The sequence below is a fragment of the Lepisosteus oculatus genome, chromosome 28 (assembly GCF_040954835.1).
Source record: "Lepisosteus oculatus isolate fLepOcu1 chromosome 28, fLepOcu1.hap2, whole genome shotgun sequence".
Classification (NCBI taxonomy): domain Eukaryota; kingdom Metazoa; phylum Chordata; class Actinopteri; order Semionotiformes; family Lepisosteidae; genus Lepisosteus; species Lepisosteus oculatus.
In genome coordinates, this window is record NC_090723.1 from 9,668,283 (window position 1) to 9,688,983 (window position 20,701).

The window sequence follows — 20,701 nt, forward strand, 5'->3', positions numbered from 1 at the left end:
TAAGTAAAACAGAGAAGGAGATGCAAGAGGGAGAGAATGAGACTATGAAGGCGACAGAGTGCGGCACAGAGCCTGACAGTGTCCAGTGGGGGACACTGGGGTGATATAAACCAAAGATCACAACCTCACCTACTGGGAAAAACTGGACCTCTGCTGGCTTCAAAAATAACAGAACACACTGGCCAAGTGTCTGACCAGTGTCAGAGACAACAAGCAGAAACAGACACTGATGAGTGACCACAGCCCAGACATAGCCTGCCCTGTCTGCCTGTCTCGCTCAGTTCCTGTGCTCCCAGTGCCAGCATGAAGGAACAGCGAGCCAAACACACATTCGGCCGTATTTCAAGATTTCCTCCTGGACTGGAAACACATTATGCTTCAAAACAGCAACTGTACAGAAATGAATGTTATATTTGTAACCATTACATGAATAAAACCAGGATGAAACAAAACCTTCGAGTGACAAAATAATGCAAAATAAAAGAAACCGCTGTCGTTATCGTAAACGCGTGTGTTGTGACCTCACCAACATGGCTGCACCCCCTCCCCTTATGGGCTCGTGTTTTTGTCGTCATCACCGCCCCGCGCAGGCGCTCTCGGCCGCGCCCGGCGTTCGGCGACTCTCGTCAACCTTCGGCTCTCGCCGGGACGGTTCGGTCCCCCCCCCTCCACCTCCACATATTTATTTGAAATCGGCTCCCTTCCTCCATTTTGTTATGCAGGAGATTCCATTTCCGGGTTTTCCACCGGAGGAGCGACACAGTGTGCGGGAGAGGAGACCGACGGGGCCGCGAAACGCAGGAACGGAGCAGAGGAAGAAAACAGGGCCCGTTGTGAACCGAGCGAGGGGGCAGGGAAACCGGGGACCGACGGCGAGTCACTGAGGCCGCGGTGACCAGCGGCTCCGCAGGCTCAGCTCGGCTCAGCCAGCCCGCGGTCCAGACTCTCAGGCCGAGTGCGGCTCCCCAACCTCACCGGGCCTCCAGCGCGGGGGAGCAGGTGAAATCTTCCCCCCCAGCCCCGGGGCACAATGCCCCTGTGTTAGCCTGCGGGTCTGCGGGCCGCCCGGCGCCCCCCCCTGTCGGTGTGCTTGCGGACAGCGGACGGGAGAGACTCCGCCGCCGAAGCCGCAGGAGAGGTAAGGGAGGCGGGCAGCCGCCGCCGGACTGGGAGGGGGGCAGGCACGGAGGTGCGTGAATCTCCTACCCACGCGTGTGCGAGACACACGGGGGGCGGGTCGCCGTGTCGGTTATACCTGTTCTTGAAGCAGCTCAGGTGGGCAGCTGCGTCAGCATGCGTAGGCTGCAGAGGAGCAAGTCCTAGGTTTATTCCCACCCGAAGAAGGCTCCACGGCCGAAACGTTGTGTTTTCTTTCTTCTTTTATCAGCGTGGAATAAACCTGTTACTTGTTCCTGTACCTGTTTTCTGTTGTTTCCTTGTTCTCTGGGCCACTGCCAGAGCCCAGCCAGCCCCGCTCCCTCTGATGATCAATAAGAGCTGATTGTGAGTAACAGGGTGATCGATACCGGCCACGGCAGGTGTGGCGGCGTGGGTGTTTTTTTTTCCCCCAAAGGAGACGTGAGAAAGCGGGGTCGGTTCGGCCCGGCTCCGGTTCGGCCGGTTCCCCGGGTGTCGGGTCGCTGTTTTTGTGACTACAGCTGCTCGCATTCCTGCTTGTGCAACATCCCGGTGCGTGACTGCAGGCTGAGTCGCGGTAACATATTTCCTTTTTACCTATTTTAATTCTCGCTCAGGTGTGAGCAACCAGCCCCCCTTTTCGCTGATCGTGGGTGGTGGGGACCCCCGTGTCACCTCCACTCCGTGTTGGCTTCGCCGTGGGTTTCTGTCCCCGCAGTTATTTCCGTGGTTCAGTAACACGCCAAAGTGCTTTTGCTAAAAAGCTCTCATTTTAATTTGCCTCCGCGACTATGAACTCCGAGTAGGGGGTTTGGGGGTCCTGCGCTAGAGGTGGAGGGGTGATGGGTAAGTGAACAAGGTGACAGGTTTTGTTACTTCGTGATCGCGGGTGGCCGGGGGCAGTCCGGTTGAGTCACACTCATCAGAGCGCACTGCCCAGCAGGAGGGAGATACTGTCCAAATGAATGTGCCGAGGAGCACAGCGCAGACAGGTGTGTTCGCTGTCATCAGGGTAAGGGACTTGGGGAGAGGCTTGCGTAGGTGGACTGAGGCACACTGAGCACAGATGGCTCCTCGCAGGTGAACAGACAGGGTGACCATATCTCCCCACGACCACTAGGGCACTGAGACGGGATCAGTTTGTTGTTTTTTTTTACCTGGAAGATTCGATCTGGTTAATAGCCCGTTTGCTGGGGGAGTTTGGGATCTTTCATTGCGGTGTGTGACAAACGAGGAACGCGCTTAATCATGAGGAAGACCTGTGGAAAGGCTGAAAGTCGGAGAGAGGTCATTCTGGACCTCTGAAGTGTTTGGCGGCCTGCAGTTCGTTGAGTCCCAGGGTCTTTTGAGCAACAGCTGGATGAGAACCGGTCCAAGAACAGCTGGGCAGCTTGATCCGCCCCCCTCTGGGTGTACAGTAGAGCCCCCTGTGCTGACTGGAGGATTTCACCCAGCTGTGTCTGGAGAGAAGCCAGTGTATCGGCTTCAACAACACTAACAATCAGCACGTTTCCCGCTCCCACCACCCTCTGCGTAAAGAGCCTCCTGCTCCCTCCCGAGACTGCGGGCTCGTGTTTTGGTGCCGGTGAAGAAGGGCAGAGGGCCGACTTTGGGAGCTTAAGCGCTTTTTCCTGCTGACGATCAGTTTCCCCTGTGACGAGATGCAGAACTGAAACCGCGTTTTAATTCTCGGAAGAAAAATGTTGGTTTCAGCATTCGGGACTGCAGAATGAATCTGTAATCTGTGGTTCCGTGACTGTCACAGTGGCGTCATAGTCTGCTTCTTACCTTCTGGTGGCTGGGGAAACGCATCACTGGCAGCTTCTCCCCCAGTTGGATGGGATGGAGGGACGAGCTGCCATTCACTGAGAGGCATGCGAAACGCCTTTGTCGCACCGCACTGAGGCCTCCAGATTTCGTACAAGTGTGTCACAGTTGAAAGTCTGTCAGTGTGGGGAGCAGGGTGAGGATTGGCGGGGTGTCGTGGTCGCCCTACGCAGAGATGTTCTGTGACGCTCCCAGAATACGTCTCGACTGGTGCCAGGAAAATTGCCCTTCCCTGAGCCGCACTGCTGTCCTGCGACGTGCCGGCCTGGTGAGTCTCTAATCTCCTGTGCACCGGTGACGGCCGGCTCTGAGCGAGAACAGATCGAGGCAGCTGTGTCATGTTGTGCCAGGCAGCGGAGAGTGGAATCGTAGATGCCCGGTTTTATTTAGGTTTTGGTTATCTCTGCAGGCACAACAAGGCCAAAGGTACCCTCTTCCCCGCAGGGCTCTCTGCGGCCATTCCTGCCTTGGTGCTGCCTTTGCTCTCCATTGGGATCAACTGGACTGTCGGTAAAAAAAAGTTTGGCATGATTTGTGTGTACACAATACACAAAAATACACATCCCCTCTGTCCTTGGCGGTTGTGCTGAAAATGTAGTGACTTGACGGTAGGGGTCCTTGCCTCAGGATGCTGAGCGACACTTCGGCCCAGCCTGCGCTGGTTCCGTGGGGCCAGGGTCTATGGAAACGGGATCTGTCTGCGAACACCTGTTTTATGTCTCAAGTGCAACTGCGTGCCCTGCGGAAACTGCTGCAGGTCTACTGAAACACCCGCAGTACTATCTGAAAGCACTCCCAAAACAGGCAGCTCCCTTCACAGCTGAGCTCTCTTCCACCCGATAACGAGGAGTGTGACGGACGGTGTCGGGATCGTCCAGGGCTGCTTCCTGCATTAAAATATGGGAACCGATTGCCCTGTTGATTTCAGTGTTGTGATAGAGCAGCTGGTGTCGCGTGTGGGGCTTTGACTCTCGGGCTGTGCGTGAGTGCTGTTACTGTGGGGAAACAGCAGAGGCTGGAATTAATTTTCCAGGCAGTGTCTACCCGGAGCGGTCCGGAGACCTCTTGGATGGTATCGGGAGCGCTCGCTGGCACCCTCTTGCTTCTCTCCATCAGCCCTGTTTTCACCCGGGACTTGGTCTCCCTCCCCTCCGGGAGCAGAGAGCAGGGGCCGGCCCACAGGGATGGCGGGGGCTTCGGCAGCCGGCGCCGGTGCTGGAGTTGTCCGCGGGTCGTCGTGCGAGCCCCGCTGCGCCGCCGCGGGACTCTGGGGTCGCTCGCGGGGCGCGGGCAGGGGGCTGAGCTGTAGCTCCTCCGAGGGCCTGGCGAGGGTGGGGCTGCGATCAGGGCCGCGGAGGGGAGACGGGCCCTGTGCCCGCAGGGGGTTCCAGCGCTCCTTGCGCTCCCTGTGGGAAGAGTGGCTCGGATCACAGAATGGGAGAGGCTGGGAGGGAAGGCCTTCTGGAAGAGTATGGGGTTTGGAGGGGGATCTGGCACAGATGACTGGGACTAGTAACTTGGACAGGCATAGTAACTCTCAAGCCCAGGTCCCAGCCCCAGTGCTGCAGGATTTATATCTTACCTCCAAATAATCCATTTCTGGAGGTTTGGAACAATTTAACAGTGATTAATTAAACTGATGGAGTTCTAAGCTTACAGATCATCTGAGACAAAAGAGGATCCTTTCCTGAAGCATTACCCACAGAATCGGTCAGCTGCAGCACCGCAGTGTTGCGCCTCTTTCAATTACAGGTGGTTCAGGGTATCAGGAGAATAACCGGACTGGGATTGGAGACCCCTGCTCGGGGGGGGGGGATCTGCTGAAGAGCGAGGCAGTGGACTCTGTCCCGGGACCCCTGCTCCTGGTCGGCTGCTGTAACTCTTGAGGTGTTATGGGTGGGGTGAAACAGGTGAGAATGGAGGCAGAGTGAGCACACGGGGGGCCTGTCTGTACAGCCGGTGTGCCATCCAGGAGCACTGAGCAGAAGTGAAGTGTGTGAGTCTTGGAGAAGACACTGGCAACAAGTCCAGCTCTCGCAGTGAGCCTTCTGTACAGATTTACTCAAATGTCCAGATGCAGATTACGTCACCTGTGTGTGGATGTTGGTATATTCATTCGTTTATCTGTCAGTATAACACCGATAGGAAAAAATCTCACTCTGGAGGTAATGTGATGCCTTATTTTAAGTTGTGAGAGGCCTGCTGTGGTTTTGTGCTTGTATTGTATTTTTTCTGGGGGTGTTAATCCCTGGACTTTAAGAGTGGACAACTGTGGAAATCAGAAGTGTGCAGGATGGGGGATGGGGGGGTGTGTCAGAGTACAGAAGGAGTGATGGAGAGTTACAGGAGAAGAAGCTGTTCTTCCAGTTTCGTTTGTTTGGTTGCAAGGAAGTTAACGAGCTGAAAGGCTACTGTAAACCACCTGTTTGTTGAAACAGCCCCAGAGATCTGCTTCAGCAGCTCGGCTGTGTAGTTTGTCCCAGACTCCCTCAGCTCTGTGGGTAAGCACCTGATATGTTCAGTCCTAAACCCGTGCCCTCGGTTTTTCCCGTGTGCTCCTGGGTCCACGTGTCTGTTTTAACTCTGACGTCACCCGCTGCGCCTTCTTCGGAAATGTTTTGTTATTCGGAGTCTGTGAATAAATTGGTCACTCACTTAGACGAGTCAATTAAAAAAAAAAATGCAGTTGGAAAGCTTGAGGCTTAGACTTTGTCACGGATCATGGCCTGGCAGAGACAGGTGCACTGATGGCCTGAGCCCTGAGACCGACCTGCCAAACTAGTGTATCGGACAGCCTGGGAACAGGCAAGGGAGCAGGACTGCATTCCTAAAATGTGAACCTTACGCGACCTAGCAGAGCAGTGTCCTGGCTAGCTCTCGGCTCCTGCCTCTGCCTGAACATGAGAAACATCTCTTGGGGTCTGAGCCTACCGCCTTCTGCGACGAGCGGTCCCTTGGGTGTGCAGAGCCGTCTGGGTTCTGGTCTTGTTGCAGTTGGACCTGGACCGATGGCCAGAGGCAGATGGCCGGCCAGCCTACGCAGAGGAAGGCTTGTTCTATTGTAGCGGAGGGGCTTCCCAAGAGTGTTCTGACTCGCATGGGGGCATAGTGTGCTGAGGTTCTCCTTCCGTTTTCAGTTTTCACAGAGAAATATCACATTGTCGTTGACTCTTTCGAGTTGGGTCATTTTTTGGGGGATGGTTGTGTTCATGGGGGGGTGGGGGGGGGGCTTGACACCGGTTCTGCCAGTCTGGAGCCAGCAGAGTAGAGGGCATCTAGACCTCTTCTCTGTGCGCTGGTGCTGTCGCACTGGGCACCCACCCCTGAGGGGAGAGAAGGAAACGTTATTTAACGTGTGAGGGTTTCAATTTCAAGGTCAAGAAAATCGCCCCTGGATTTTTGGGGTCCCCCAGTGCCCCTGCAAACTCTCTGATCGCGTGCACTGTGTTTCCAAGACGGCCCCTCAGTTTAACCCCTCTTCTTCCTTCTGGAGGTGGCATGGGCCTCTCTGGTGCCCTCTGAACTTGCGACGTGTGTCGCCCGGTCTCGCAGGCTCTCTCTCAGTGGGGGAGCGCTGAGAGGCTCTCGGGTTACAGCCTGCAGGGAGAAGCTGGTTCGTATTAAAGTTCTAGGTTTCAGTTTGCGAATGCTCTTTCTTTTCAGTCTTTATTATTCCTTTCCCCTGATTCTGTTCTCCTGAAGACGAGTATGTCCCGACTGCTCTCTCTCTGGCTGCCTAGCAGGGTGGGTGCTGTCCTGCTGGCTCTCACCTGGTAGTCTCTCTTCCTGGCCACAGCCCTGAGAACTGGGCTCTTGTATCAGCTTGCGTGCAGAGTCCCCAGTCTGACACTGTTCTCCCTTTCGCACCAGGAATGAGAGAACCGATTCATTTGCTGATGCTTGTTGTCCTGTTCTGTGGCCAGGAAGAAGAGGGGGGTGGGGGGGAGTGGCCGAGGGGTTTTGGGCTGCTCGCAGTGAGACACTTCATCCTGCATCACGGACCCGAGGGTTCAGCCAGGCTGTGAGCTCCGGCGCGGGATCTTCGTCTGGGCTGCGAGGGTGACGGACTGCGCTGGGTCCCCACCTCCCCACCTTCTCCAAATGTAGACGGGCGAAAAGACGTTTTCAGTCCCTGCGCTTTCCCAGAAAGAGCCTAGATTCCAGCGTGATCCCAGTTATGTCACTTGCTTTGACGCAGTATTGACATTGCTAGGCACAAACGGAGGATATTCGCTCTGTTTTTTGTGCTTGTAGGAACTGGGAGATTTGTGGCATAGCACTGTCTTCTTCTTTAGTTATTTCCTCTTATTCAGTAAGGGCAGTGCCAGTTGTCTTGGATACTAATGAGTAATAAAATGGGCAGAGAGGCCTGCCGCCTGTACTGGGAGAGTACAGCGAGGTGAGCTCAGCTTCGGTTATGTTTCCAGTTTTCACCTGTCTCTGCATGAGAAAATTTAACTTATGACCTATGGAAGAGTTAGAAACTCTAGTGTACAAGGGTATGGCAGTAAAATTGACGTTTATTGGTGCTGTGTCTTACAACAAAGCCTCTGGAGTCTGTTGACAGCTCAGTAGAAACCTTTCTGTAGCCAGATTGAACAGTTCTTTCTTGTGTGTAGAGTGGACATGAGTTTTCATTAAGTTTATGGTGTTTGATAACTTCACAGTGCTGTGTCAGACATGGTAAAATTCCAGTATAAGTTTCAGTTGTCATTAATCTGCAGGCGTGCTGGGAAGTTGTGGTTACCAGTAGATTATGCTTTTTGCTGTCTTCTGACACGTGAGGATGGAGCCTCTCTCTGCAGGGAGTACCTGTCCAGACTGCAGCAAGCCCACCTTGTACAAGTGTGCTTCTTCCTGCTTACAAACACGTTACAGGCTTTCTCCTTCAGCACATGTAACTTCCTAATTCTCTTGCATGGTCCATGGCAGTAATCAACACAGAACTTTTAAAATGAGTGCCTAAAACAAGTCTGAAGTTCTTTCAACACAACCGTTAACAGATTGTGAACAAAAAATACTGCAAGGTGCTGGTACCCACCTGTCAGTGAGCAGACATCTGCGTGGGTGTCACGTGTCAATCAGAACACTGTTACTTTTTAAAGACGAATTGATCCAAAACATGGACCAGTGAATGTGAATCTGATGGTTTTGGGTGCAGGCTTCATTTTAAAACTGCATTCGCCGCAGATGCCAGTGCTGAGGTGTCATTGCAACCACGTCTGCTGGAGGCGCAAGAGCAGATTGAGCTGGCGGGGGGGGGGGAGGAGCGACCAGATGCAGGGAGGGGGGTGTTCTGCTGCCAGCGGGGTGAATATTTGAGCTAGCCTCTACATGCACACAGCACACCCACTGCTTGAAGAGGAGTAACACATGGCCTGCGTATGAAGTGAATGTAGTTAAGCTCGTTGTGGCTATCTGTAAACCCTGTTTTAACCTGACTCTTCCCCTCCTCCAAAAAGTATAACTCACTGCAACAGATGACCAGAGCTCAGTCCCTGCCGTCGGGCCAGGAGGAGCCAGTGTCCCCTGGCTCCCCGCGGCCTGACCTTGACAGGCACACAGGACTTCCCTGTTGGCAGTGTCTTCTGGTTTTCGTTCCAGCGAAGCTCTCAATTTCTTTATTAAACTCATCTCTTAATTGAACTAACAACGCTGCTTTCATTCAGTCAGCCTCAGCCTGCGACAGCTGCGTGTGCCCTGACTGGTAAATGATGGTGCTTGCAGCTCACCTGGCACTGGGACAGAGAGGAAGCGATGGGGAAAGGAGGGAGATTGGAGGAGTGGAAGTGGGCAGGGGTCGAGCAGGAGCGCAGGAGAGGGGCGTGGCCCGTGAGCGCTTGCGTCTCTGGGCTGTGCTACAGGGAAGTGTCGTCTGGTTACTGGCAGCCAGCAAACAAGATCTCCTCAGCTGATTGCGAGAGGTGAGCTGATTCACAGGCGCTTCAGGGTGTGACCGGACAGGAGGGGGTTATTCTGGCAACATCGCAGGTTGCCCCTTGTGGGTGAATCCAGCCCCACAGGTGTGCAGCGTTGGGCAGGTAACAATCTCGGGTCCAATACTGGAGCTCATCTCCCTCACAGAGTTTATTTACGACTTTCTTTTTTTATGTTGTTAGCAGCTGCCTCAGGCTTGGGCCATGGTAGATCTCCAGACAGGTTCTGCTGCGTTTCCACTCTTGTTCTGGACTTGCTGTGCTGCACTCGTCAGTCCGTTCTGCTCTTGTTTTATACTGGCATGATATCGCAGGGGAATAGCGTCACTTAAAGACGTGCAGATCATAACCTTGGAGTTTAAGGCTCCTGATCAGTAAATGAGAGCTTAACTGGGAGGGAGAACTCAGGCACTGAGCTCTTTCTTACTGCGGGGCCGGTATGGAGGGTGTAAGGGGAGAAAGTGTATAATCTGCTGTGTCGATGAGCATTAGTGCCGATGGTGATGCCTTGTAGGCGGAGAGAGGGAATGGGGCTGTGGAGAGAAGACTCTGCTTCCTCGGGTTACTGTCAATATCCTGTGTGATCTGGGGCTCTGTGGACATGAGCAGCATCAAAGGCCTCGCTCCCCCTCCCTGCTTCCAGCAGAGCCCAGGAGCTGGGGCTGAGTGTTGTAACAGGCAGCCTGCAGGGCAGAGCTGCAGGGATCGGCAGTTCAAGAGCCAGGTTTCTGTTTGCTAGGAGGAGTTTTCAGAGGATTAAGTTGGGAGTTACGCGTTAATAATAATTGCTTACACTTATAATATAGTGCTTTTTCTGGACACACCACTCAAAGCGCTTTACAGGTCATGGGGATCCCCTCCACCCCCACCAGTGTGCAGCCCCACCTGGATGATGCGCCGGCAGCCATAGTGCGCCAGAACGCTCACCACACACCAGCTATTAGTGGGGAGGAGAGCAGAGTGATGGAGCCAGTTCAGAGATGGGGGGTTATTAGGAGGCCATGATGGGTAAGGGCCAATGGGAAATTTGGCCAGGATGCTGGGGTGATATTTGGCAGGACGAGTTGATATTCCTTTGTGTATATTGAGGAATATGGACGCATCTGGTAGTGGTCATTGTGACGTCCTCATCCCTGTTATTTCTTTCACAAGTTTCTTGAACATTGATAATCTAGTTCTTAAGATGAGTGCACTCTCAAAATAGGCCTTAAATGAGTAATTTTTTTCCAAAGGTTTTGCCTGAAGGTCTCCGTCAGATCAATTGGCTCAGATCCATCATGGTTCAAGTTAATCGGTTGTAGCTGATATACAGACCAGTGCATGGGAAAAATGAGCAGTTTCAGGGCTGTTTTGCAGGTGCAGTTTTCCTTGCAGTTGGTCTGTTTCTGAAGTTTGTTTGCGATTAATCTCCCTGTTTCCTCACTCTTTCTGTGACTGGGGCACCTCCGCCAACGAGCAGCCTGCGTGCTGAAGTGTCAGGAGACGCTCTGAGATCTGTCCCCGGTGGCCTGAACATTTTGCGTTTGACTTGGCGTTCTTGCCTGCTTACATTCCGCTCAGTTTTGGAAGCCTTTTGAAGAGGAGACGGGCCCTGTGAGTGCTGGGGGCAGGGGCAGCGAGCCCTGCTGCAGGCCCACCTCTGTCAGTCTGGAGCTCGGCTGTGCCCTGGGGTAGCAGCACTAACAGGCTGATCACGCCCAGCCACCCCTGGGGCTGTCGGTCAGCGATCAGTAGGGTTTTACTCATTGCCTCTTATTTATTTCGTATCGCCTTTCAGCAGGCAGATAACCTTAGTAGGAAGGGATGGGTGGTAGCTGGGAATTTCTTGTTTCTCTGTGGTGAATCTTTATTTGAAAAAAAGGAGCATGAATTAATAAAAGCCCGCGCACTTTGTATTAATTTCTGAGCCGCGGGGGCCGTGTGAGCAGGGCTGCGAGTCTCCTGTGCCGATCGCGGTCTCTTCACTGAGCTGGGGGAGTGGCTGGGTGCTGGGCTGGGGAGGGGGGGGGGCAGAGGTCAGCTGCCAGGACGTGGCCCATGCTGACGGGCCGCCTTTCTCCCTCTCGTGCCGTTTCGCAGGTGCCCGAGGGCGCAGGAGTGTGCGGGCTGCGCACGGGGACGCTGAGAAGGACTGCGCTCGGAGAGGGCCAGGATGCCGATTCCCCCCCCTCCGCCCCCGCCCCCCGCGGGACCCCCGCCACCCCCGACCTTCAGCCAGGTGAGAGAGACCCGCTGGGGACCATGGCAACGCCCCGCCCCTTCCCACGTCACTTCCTGCAGCCAGGAGCCGTGTCACTTCCTCTTTGTCAAGGCGGAGAAGAGCCATGCTCTTCTGTTTCTGCCAGTAGGAGGGAGAGGAATTCAGAGAGAGCTGGAAACTCTTTACTCCCCACACTTGCCGCAGGTCTGTCCAGCAGCAGACATGCTTTGATCCCCTGTGCCTTGAATGTCTAAATGCGTGTGCAACTGGGTGAATGTGAATAAAGGTAAAAGCTATGTATGGTAAAGAAAACAGTGGGAATTAGTGAACCAGAGGAGCTCATCCACAGCTATGACAGTCCATGATGAAAAGAGAGGAAAAGAAACACAACGTTTCAACTGTGGAGCCTTCTTCAGGTGACTTCACACCCGTAGAAGGCTACGAAGCCAAAACATTGTTTCCTTTCCTCTCTTGTCAGCAGGAGTAAAGCTTTTCTTGTCCCTTTGCAGCCTGCGCATGCTGACGCAGCTGCCTACCCGAATCGCTGTTAATTGACATTTGTTTTTACCGCCTGGCCAGGCCAACGCCACCCCGCCCAAGCTGAAGCGCGACGAGCAGAAGGGGAGGGGGGCGCTGCTGTCTGACATCTGCAAGGGGGCGCGGCTGAAGAAGGTGGCCGTGGTGAACGACAGGAGCGCGCCCGTCATAGAGAGTAAGGCCACCGCGAGCTCGGCGCCCCGATACAGGGCCCCCCCCACGCTCCCCACCACGCTCCCACACTCCACGCTCTCCCCTGAGGGGGTCCCAGCGTCCTGCTGCAGGGTTGACAGGGGGCGCCGGCGTCTTTTCTTGTGTCTTCTGGCTCGGGACTTGCACACCCTGAGGAGCCCAGAGCGTTATTATAATAATAATAATTGCTTACACTTATATAGCGCTTTTCTGGACACTCCACTCAAAGCACTTTACAGGTAATGGGGATCCCCTCCACCACCACCAGTGTGCAGCCCCACCTGGATGATGTGACAGCAGCCATAGTGCGCCAGAACGCTCACCACACATCAGCTCTCAGTGGGGAGGAGAGCAGAGTGATGAAGCCAATTCATAGATGGGGATTATTAGGAGGCCATGATTGGTAAGGGCCAATGGGAAATTTGGCCAGGACACCAGGGTTATACCCCTACTCTTTTCGAGAAGCAACCTGGGATTTTTAATGACAACAGAGAGTCAGGACCTCGGTTTTACGTCTCATCCAGAGGACGGCGCCTGTTTACAGTCTAATGTCCCCGTCACTATACTGGGGCATCAGGACCCACATGGACCTCAGGGTGAGCGCCCCCTGCTGGCTCCACTAACACCTTACCAGTAGCAACCTTAGTTTTTCCCAGGAGTCTCCCATCCAGGTACTGACCAGGCTCAGTGGGCTGCCAGCTGGGAGCTGCAGGCTGACATGGCTGCTGGCTGACCCTGTTCTCTCTCACTCCGGGGTCCCAGTAGCCATGACGACGGGCATCTTTCGTTCTGCCCAGGTCTCTGATTTAGCTCGTTAACGTGTAGCTTGTCAACGTGATGCTGAACTCAAATGGATCTCGCAAGCATCATCTAACAGGAGCTGCATGATCTGCGCCCTGTGTGTGTTGTCCTTTTCCCATTAGAGATGAGGTGAGCTGTCTGAGCCTGTGTCTCGGTGCTGAGGAATCGTGGGAGTGGCTGTGAGGTTGTGTGTTCTGTGTCCTTCAGAGCCCAAAGGAGGAGGAGGAGGAGGCGGAGGTGGGTTTGGAGGCGGATCAGGGGCTCTCCAGCCGATGGGAGGACTGTTCCAGGGGGGTGTGCCCAAACTCAGGCCAGTCGGAGGTAAGGGCAGCACGTGTGTGCGGTTGCCGTGGTGTCCCCCCGCCGCAGGACTCGCTGTCCAGCTCGGTTAACAACGAGTCTCCGGTTAATCCTGACGGAGCCGCTCCGGCCTTGTTTTGCAGACGGATCTGTGGGCCGGTCAGCGCTGAACCCTCCCGGCTCCCGGCCCGCTGCTCCCCGGCCCCCCGTGACCCTGGGCCCCGGCCGCAGCGAGGTGGACGCGGCCAGCCAGCGCGCGTCTCCCCCCGAGCCGCCGCGCGCCCACCGGCCCTCCCTCCCGGACCTGTCGCGCCCCAGCACGGCCGGCGGCGGCACCGGGGGCATGAAGCACAGCTCCTCGGCCCCCCCGCCGCCGCCGCCCCTCTCCCGGCACGGCAGCAACGCGCCCCCCACCCCGCAGCAGAAGGGGGGCCACTCCTACAACCGGGAGAAACCCCTGCCGCCCACGCCTGGCCAGAGGGGCTCCCACGGTGCCTCCCGGGATGCAGCCCCACCACCTCCGGTGAAGCCACCCCCTTCTCCGCTCAACACGCCCCGACCGGGCCCGGGGGGGGGCGGCCACAGCGGCTCCTCGCTGGCCCCCCCTCCCCCGCCATACCGCCAGCCGCCGGGGGTCCCCAACGGCCCCTCCAGCCCGGTGAACGAGGCGGCCCCCGAGCTCCCCCAGAGGCACAACTCCCTGCACAAGAAGGTCCCCACCCCCGGTGCGCCCCCTCCCACCCGGGGCCACGCGCCGCCCCCTCCCCCCTCCCTCTCCCCGTCCCCCTCCCCCTCCCCGCAGGGCAGCCGACCCCCGCCGCCGGCGCGGAACCCCCCCAGCCGGGGGCCAGGTGAGAGCCCGCGCGCCGCTCGCGTCTGTGCTCGCTCGCGGGCGCCGCGCCCACCCCGCGCGGGGCAGAACAGAGAGGCGTCTGTTGCAGGGCCGGTGTCGTAACAGGCTTATCCGGGCTCCCTGCCAGGGGCCTTCCGGCTTTTCAGCATTCCTGCAGAGCTGCTCTCTGCTCGGTGACCTGACTGACCAGCTCGGCGCCCTGCTCTCTCCGGGGGCGCCTGCCCCGTGGGGCTCTTCTCGTTTGTACACGGGCGTCATCGGCTCGCTCTGGCCCTTTAAATTCAAAGGGCTGTTTGATTTACATAATCTCCCGCGGTTCGCTATACAAACATTGCAGTGATGTGGACACAGGCCCAGCGCTGAGAAAACGGAGACAGGTCTTTTTCTGGACATTCTCGGCGACGAAGGGAAATGCCAGTGGTGTTTACCAGGGAGCCAGTCCCTGGCTCATCCCCTCTGTGTAACAGGCAGGTGAGGATGGGCTCCAGGACTGTGAGACAGGGGCTCCGGCACACACAGGGTGTCACTTTCAGGGGAGGCAGAGTTCAGAGTGCAGCAGGCAGGACCCCTCTACCCCTGGGGTTCTCCTGGCTTTCATACGGAGGCGCAGAAACGAGCCTAACCGAGACAATGGAGGCCGAGGATACGAACGAGATGAGCCATTCGGCCCGTCCAGCCCATCGGGTAGTTAGAAGCTTCTCGATGAGGATCTCATCCTGCTGTTGTGCAGGAAATCAGGTTATTGGCTCCAGCAGCATGGCTGGGCAGCTTGTTCCATAACAGGCATCCGTTGTTCCAGTTATCAGAGCGCCTCTCTGTAGATCCCACTTGTCTTCTGGTTCATGTTCATTTTGCAGAGCCGGTCTTGCCAGATTTTGAAGGCTTTTAGCAGGTCCCCTCGCAAACAGAGGAGACCTGGGCTGTGAGGGTCCTGTCAGTGTGGAACATGCCTGTAAACCTCAGGATCTGCTCTTCCTAGGACAAGGGTTGCCTGATTTTAACATGTACCAAATGTAGAATTTAAATTCTTGTCTTTTAACTCTGTTTACTCTACTCCAGCTCTACGTGTGCCTCTGCTGACCCCCTGTGTGTGTGTGTGTCTCTCCAGCGCCGCCCGTGCCGCCTCCGATGCGCAATGGGGGCCGCGACGCCCCGCCGCCCCCTCCGCCGTACCGGGTGCACAGCAGCTTGTCGCACGCACCCCCGGAGCACGCCAGCCGGGGCAAGCCCCCCCCGCCCCCCCCCTCCCGGACGCCCGTGGCGCCCCCGCCCCCCCCGCCGCCCATCCGCAACGGACACACCGCGCTCTCCAAGCCCTTCATAGGTGAGTGGGCCTCGGCCTGACCGCGGTGAGCTCCCCGGCCGCCTCTGTCCACACCTGTTCCGAATTCAGGGGCCCTTCTCAGTTAAATGGGCTCCATTTCCCCAAGGGGGGTGGCTGTTCAGGAATAGAGCTGACCTGTTCCTGCTCTTTCCTTTTAATGGCAAGAAAGTGAATCGGTTGATGTTTTTCTAAATTGGAAGTCTGGGGTACAGTTTTTTTTCTCATTGCCACCGTGTTTCTAAAATGGGGTGTCTGTTCTTGGGGAGGGAGAAAATGGAGTTGCTGCCCTGGTGGTCTTTTCTAGGAGGGGGTTCTCCTCTCTCGGGTGTTTGGGGGGTTGTTCAGTGTTTTATATACGTGATTACTGAGAGCCTGTTAAAGAGCCGTGGACCCCAGCATGAGTGTTCAGTATAGCTCTCACCTGGAGATTGTGCATCAGATTGCTGACTTGAGCGTGTGGGATCCCCCACGAGTCTTAGCTCAGTTCTCCCTGGTGTCACCGTGGAGCTGCTGGAAGCTGACTAGGTTACATTCCTCAGCTGTGAGGGACTTCTGTGGAATGAGCAGGCGCTTTAAAAAACCTGCCAGTCGCTCTGGGCCCATGGCTGTGGTGTTGATCTTCAGATGTCCGTCTCCCTCTCTCCGCAGAAGACTTTGAGTCCAAGTACTCCTTCCACCCCATAGAGGACTTCCCACCCCCTGAGGAGTACAGGAATTTCACCAAGATCTACCCCAGCAAAACCAACAGAAGTAAGAGCCCTGCGACCGAAACTGGCGTGTTTGCGGTTGATAGACCCATCTCTCCTGCTGGCCACAAAGTGTTCTGGGTTCTCCTCTCATCGGGATACTTCAGATCTTGTTTGGCTTCTATCAGATCCCGTAAAAATGTGCTGCTGTTTGTTCTTAATATTGTCAAAGCCGGCAGCCTGGCTTCTCTCCGGAGGATAGGACCCTGGGATCCTGTAGCTGCCAGCAGCCGAACGAGCAGGAGAGAATGGCCTGTACTTGTGTGGATGTTAACTGCAGGTTGTGTTTTAACTAATTCAGGTTTACAAAAGATGAAGACCCCCCCCGCTGGTTAAATTAGAAACCCGGTTTGTTCATTTGCTTTTCAGACCAGGAACCATTATTCACGACAGTGGATAATATTACTAGAGCTCCTTGCTGAACCAGAGGAGAAGTGGTGAAAGAGTTCTCAGATACGGTGTATTCAGGATAAAATATTGCAGCAGCTGCATCATTCCAGCTTGAATTCTTACAGATTCTGCAGAACATCCAGAGTGCAAAAAGTAATAGGGAACAAGACATTAATATCATCCATAGTAGAGAATGTTGAACACTAGGACACTTGTGTGAGGACTCGCTGAGGCCCCCTGGTGGTGCCATTCACAATCTGAGGATGGTGATTTTGACCAGCAGTCTTCTAATTGGGCTGATCCTGAAACAACACTGGCTTTTTTTTTATTGGTCCCAGTGACTTGACACACAGTATGCACCACTCTTTGCAAAAGAACAGTTGCTTTTTCCAACTTATTTTTACATAGACACTATTTTCACTATTTACATTAATATAATTATATAATTGTAAGGATTAGAGATAAAACAGGATTTCAAGACTAATAAATCAATTAGGTAAGCAGTGTTTATTGTGAGACAAAGACCAGAAGACTCTCTAGGGTTGTCGGGAACCAAGTCTGACACATCCGAATAAATATAATACATCTTACCTAAAAAGTGTAATTGATTGTGAAAATGAGCACTTTTCTTCAGTCTTGAAATCCTGTTTTATCTCAAATGAGCCTTGAATCACATTTATGTGAATTTTCTGCTTAGAGTGTGAAAAATATTGAATAAGCCCAGCAGAGCCAGTGCTTATATCTGTTACATTAGTTATGAGACCAGCTAGAATCCAGACTGGGAGACCTCAGGTTCGTCTTCCTTTGTCAAGGGTGTTTAGGGGCAAAACGCAGTCAAAGACTACAGTATCCCCTGAGCGTAGGGGAGGGTGTTGTGATCATAGCTAGAACATGCGTCGGCTCATGAATGTGCAGTCTGTGATGATCACTAGTCTGAAGTCTAATGGTTGTTTTTCCTTCTTCCAGTGGTAAGAGGGGCACCCCCACTCCCGCCTGTCAGCAGGTGAACACTGTGAGCCAGCCGGTCCTCGCTGGGCAGAAGACGGGGGTCACACACACACACACACACACACACACACACACACACACACTCTCAGACACACACATGCAGACATGGACCAGCCCGGACAGCAGCACCAACCCGATGGCATTCTTCTCCTCCCCCCGAGCCCAGCACGACAGAACCGAGCCCGTTCTGGACCAGAGCTGTACCCCTGGGCCAGTCCCTCCCCCAGGCGCGGAGGGGTTTGCTGCTGGGGCAGGGGGGGCAGCAGCGAACGAGAACAATGAGAAAGAAACACTATGCATTCTACCGCCTAGTTTGACTTGACAACTAAAGAGTTGGGGAAAAAACCTGCTAAAACTTAGAGAACACTAACAACGGAAACACAGAGGAAGGCCAAGGGATTTTATTTTGCCACATTGTCATGCTAGAAGCCAAGGTCTGCACTTTTAGCCCAGTTGTGCTGCAGCACTTGGAAGCTCCTGCAGAGGGCGCCGTGGAGCCCGCCAGAAGCCCTCAGTGCTTGCAGGGTACGAGGGTGGGGGCACGTGACCTTCCTTCTTCCGTCGATCTCTCGACCTCTGGACACTTAAAAAATAGCCAGCTGTAGTAACTTTACTTGAGGTGTTGGGTTTCATTTTTTAATTTTTTTTTTTTTATATCTATGGCCACTGTCTTTGCACACCCCTCCTCGCCACAGCCCATGATCGCCAGTGGGATCCCGACTGGTTTTTGACCCTGTTCTGTTGAGACCAGCAGGCATCACCTGCCAGACTGGCAGGACTCTGCAAGGAACACTCTCGCTGCTGGAGATGTTATTTCACGACAGCAGGATCCGCGATCCTTGAGCTGGGAGCGTCTCGTGGTTCTTCAGCGTCCTGCGGACGGAAGGAGAGGTCCCCCTGGAGCTCCTCCAGAGAGCAGGGGGGCCTGTGGCCCGTGTGCGGTGCTGTGCTGGACCTGACCCGACTGGACCAGTCCCAGCTGGACCCTGCTGCGCCCCTGAGCTTCCACAGCCCGGCCGCACTCAGGAAGGGCGGAGAGACTCCTGCCCCACCCAGTGCCAACGCGCGCTCAGTGCTTCTGCATCCTGCGCCCAGATCTGCGCTGCTGCTTGGCGAACGGCCAGCCAGGTGGCATGTCTGCTTTCCAGTCTTATTCTGAAAGGCTCCCCGTGCAGAAACCTGACCCATCGGCCACTCTCTCTCTGTCTCCCCCCCCTGCTGAGGCAGTGAGAGAGCCCAGCTGGACCGAACAGAACACTCCGGGCCAACCCCGCAGTCTGCTCCGTTTTTCCTTCCCTTCTCCCAGAAGCGCCGGACACAGTTCGCCTAAGGGATGGATCGGCCTCGGTGGAGAGTGTGGAAGATTGGACTCTTTTCATGATGGGCGGCTGTGTGAATCAGTAGCGGTGTTGGATGAGACAAGCTTCAGGAAAAGTGCTTTTGCCTTTGTCAAGCTTGGCCACTTCTGCGTTTCGCTTGGCGGGGGGTGCGGGGCCAGGGCGGAGCTGGGGGTCCGGCTCTGCAGGCTGCCTGCGGAGGCGAGGGGTGGCTCTGGTGTGTCGGGGGGTTGGAAGGGCAGAGGCAGGTACTGGGGGTCTGGGGTACTGCCCGCTGCTTGGTGTGGTTTGACCTCTGTCAGAGTTCAGGCATATGCATTCATTCCGAGATGTTTTTGAAACGGTTTACCGCTCAGGTCTAAAGGCAAATTGTGAAGCTCTCCTTGATATCTAAGGACATCACTAATGGACTAAATTCTCTTAACAGTTTGCAGATTGAGGCTGGTTCTGCAGTCGGTCACTCCTGGGAGTTGTGCAGGCACCAGCCTTCAGCAGAAGTCATAGACCTTAAGGCTGGTCTTGCAGCAAGTGCATCATTACTGAATCATTATTGCAGTGTTAGTGTACCTTATAGGTGACTGTAGCCTTTCAAAAGGGTTGGTTTATCAGCTTCCCTGTGTCCGGACTGTCAGCATGCCAGTGTTCATCATACATCATACAGTAGGCCATTCTGTGCTGTAGGTTCTTGCTCCTGTCAGTGTCCTATAGCTGTGCAGACATGGTAGGGTGGATGTTTGCACAGCCACCTTTAATGTGCAGCCTCTCAGTTGCACAGATCAGTGCTGATTTGTTTAGGTACTTTAGTTGCAAAGGAGACACAAGTTGTCCATCCTGAGAGGGCACTGGAGCAGGTGAATGCATGTACTCTGGGACAGCTGGAGCGTAATGCATGGAAATGGGGTGTGCTTGAGGTACCCCAACTCGCCTCACCTCTGCAGGATTGTGTGTGTTGGGGGTGGGGGGTGGGGGGTCACTCATTCCTGGCTGTTGGCTGCTAGTTCTGCTTCCACGCCTGCTGCCCCAGGTAAACTGGTCATCTTCTCAAGAAACCCGCCGATCGCCCTCCCACGTGACCTGAACTCTCCGAGCTCGCGGCGCCCAGGGGCGGCGATGCATGAACTCTTGGGGGTCCCCGTCTTCCCGGACTGGATGCTATGCAATGGGGGGGGGAATTGGGGTGGCTGGTGTCAGTGGGGTCTTGTTTCGGACACTAACCTGATGCATTGGAAGACTGTGCCAGTGATCCTGCTCTGCTCATGTTAACAGTGTTTTTCCATTCTCTTTTCCCTTGGTGTGGGGACTGGGAGTGTCCCTTTCCCTCTGCTGGCCTCCCCCTCTCTCTGCACACAGAGGACGCCTAGACTTCTCTCCTGCTCTTATTTTTAAAAGATTAATCTTAGTTGGTGTCTTGCCTTATACACTACTATTGTTTGTTGGTACAAGATTTATCAAAAATAAATGACGATAATAATGTATATTTACACTACGACTATGGGGAAATATGGTAATCATAGCTATTGATCTATTTTTTATGTTGTAAAAAGCTTGTAATATAGGAATAAAAAGGTGGGCTTGTACAAAGCCAGGGACCGATTATTAGCCAGTGTCTGTATCCGTTTCTGTCTATCGCTGTCCGCCTCACTCACACCGCAGCTGTTACTGGGGCTGCTTCGCTCGCAGTGAGGGGGGCTCCTGCCCGTGTTCAAACGAGCTTCTGTGTCTGTCCTTTCTTTCAGGGCCATTTCATTGTACCTGTCTTGTCAGCCACGTTGTACCAGTTCAAATAAAATGAAGATAAAAACGAGTGTGTGAGTCACGCGTTCGTGTCCGCGTTGGCAGGGTCCGGCTGCAGGAGTCCAGCTGGGGCGTGCAAGCCCTTCACTCGAGGTTTCTGCAGCTCTGACCTGAGCTGGGTCTTACTATTGGAAACGGAAGAGCATAGAGTGATATCGGATTTTCGTTTCTTTTTCTTTAAGCTTCACCATGTTATGCTCGGAGTTAATGGGATGATATTTTGTGAAAGCAGTGTTTCCAGCTCCTTGCAGGACAAGTCTAGAAGTGGATTGGGAGAGTTGTGCGAGATGAAACGCTGCCGAACGACAAAAAAAATACT

The 20,701-nt window shown here is 54.6% G+C and overlaps 1 protein-coding gene across 3 annotated transcripts; it reads left to right on the forward strand.

The window, feature by feature from the left end:
- The first annotated feature begins 585 nt into the window (after nt 1–585).
- On the forward strand, nt 586–20,392 carry wipf2b (WAS/WASL interacting protein family, member 2b). 3 transcript variants are annotated; one of them, XM_069185601.1, is made up of 8 exons: nt 586–1,138; nt 10,980–11,118; nt 11,680–11,812; nt 12,838–12,951; nt 13,074–13,781; nt 14,892–15,107; nt 15,756–15,857; nt 17,210–20,392. In XM_069185601.1, exons 2-8 carry the CDS (start codon nt 11,053–11,055, stop codon nt 17,248–17,250), a joined length of 1,380 nt encoding a protein of 459 aa, XP_069041702.1. In that variant the 5' UTR covers nt 586–1,138; nt 10,980–11,052; the 3' UTR covers nt 17,251–20,392. The 3 variants fall into 3 exon arrangements, with proteins under 3 accessions (XP_069041702.1, XP_069041704.1, XP_069041703.1); XM_069185603.1 differs by lacking the exon at nt 586–1,138 and adding an exon at nt 1,158–1,503; XM_069185602.1 differs by lacking the exon at nt 586–1,138 and adding an exon at nt 6,906–9,005.
- Nucleotides 20,393–20,701: the final 309 nt, after the last annotated feature.

Excerpts from the sequence above, each read along its gene's own strand:
- wipf2b (XM_069185601.1), top strand. The coding sequence starts at position 11,053 with ATGCCGATTCCCCCCCCTCCGCCCCCGCCCCCCGCGGGACCCCCGCCA. Across the intron at positions 11,119-11,679 it reads CACCCCCGACCTTCAGCCAG|GCCAACGCCACCCCGCCCAA; the intron begins GTGAGAGAGACC and ends CCGCCTGGCCAG. Across the intron at positions 13,782-14,891 it reads CCCCCCCAGCCGGGGGCCAG|CGCCGCCCGTGCCGCCTCCG; the intron begins GTGAGAGCCCGC and ends GTGTCTCTCCAG.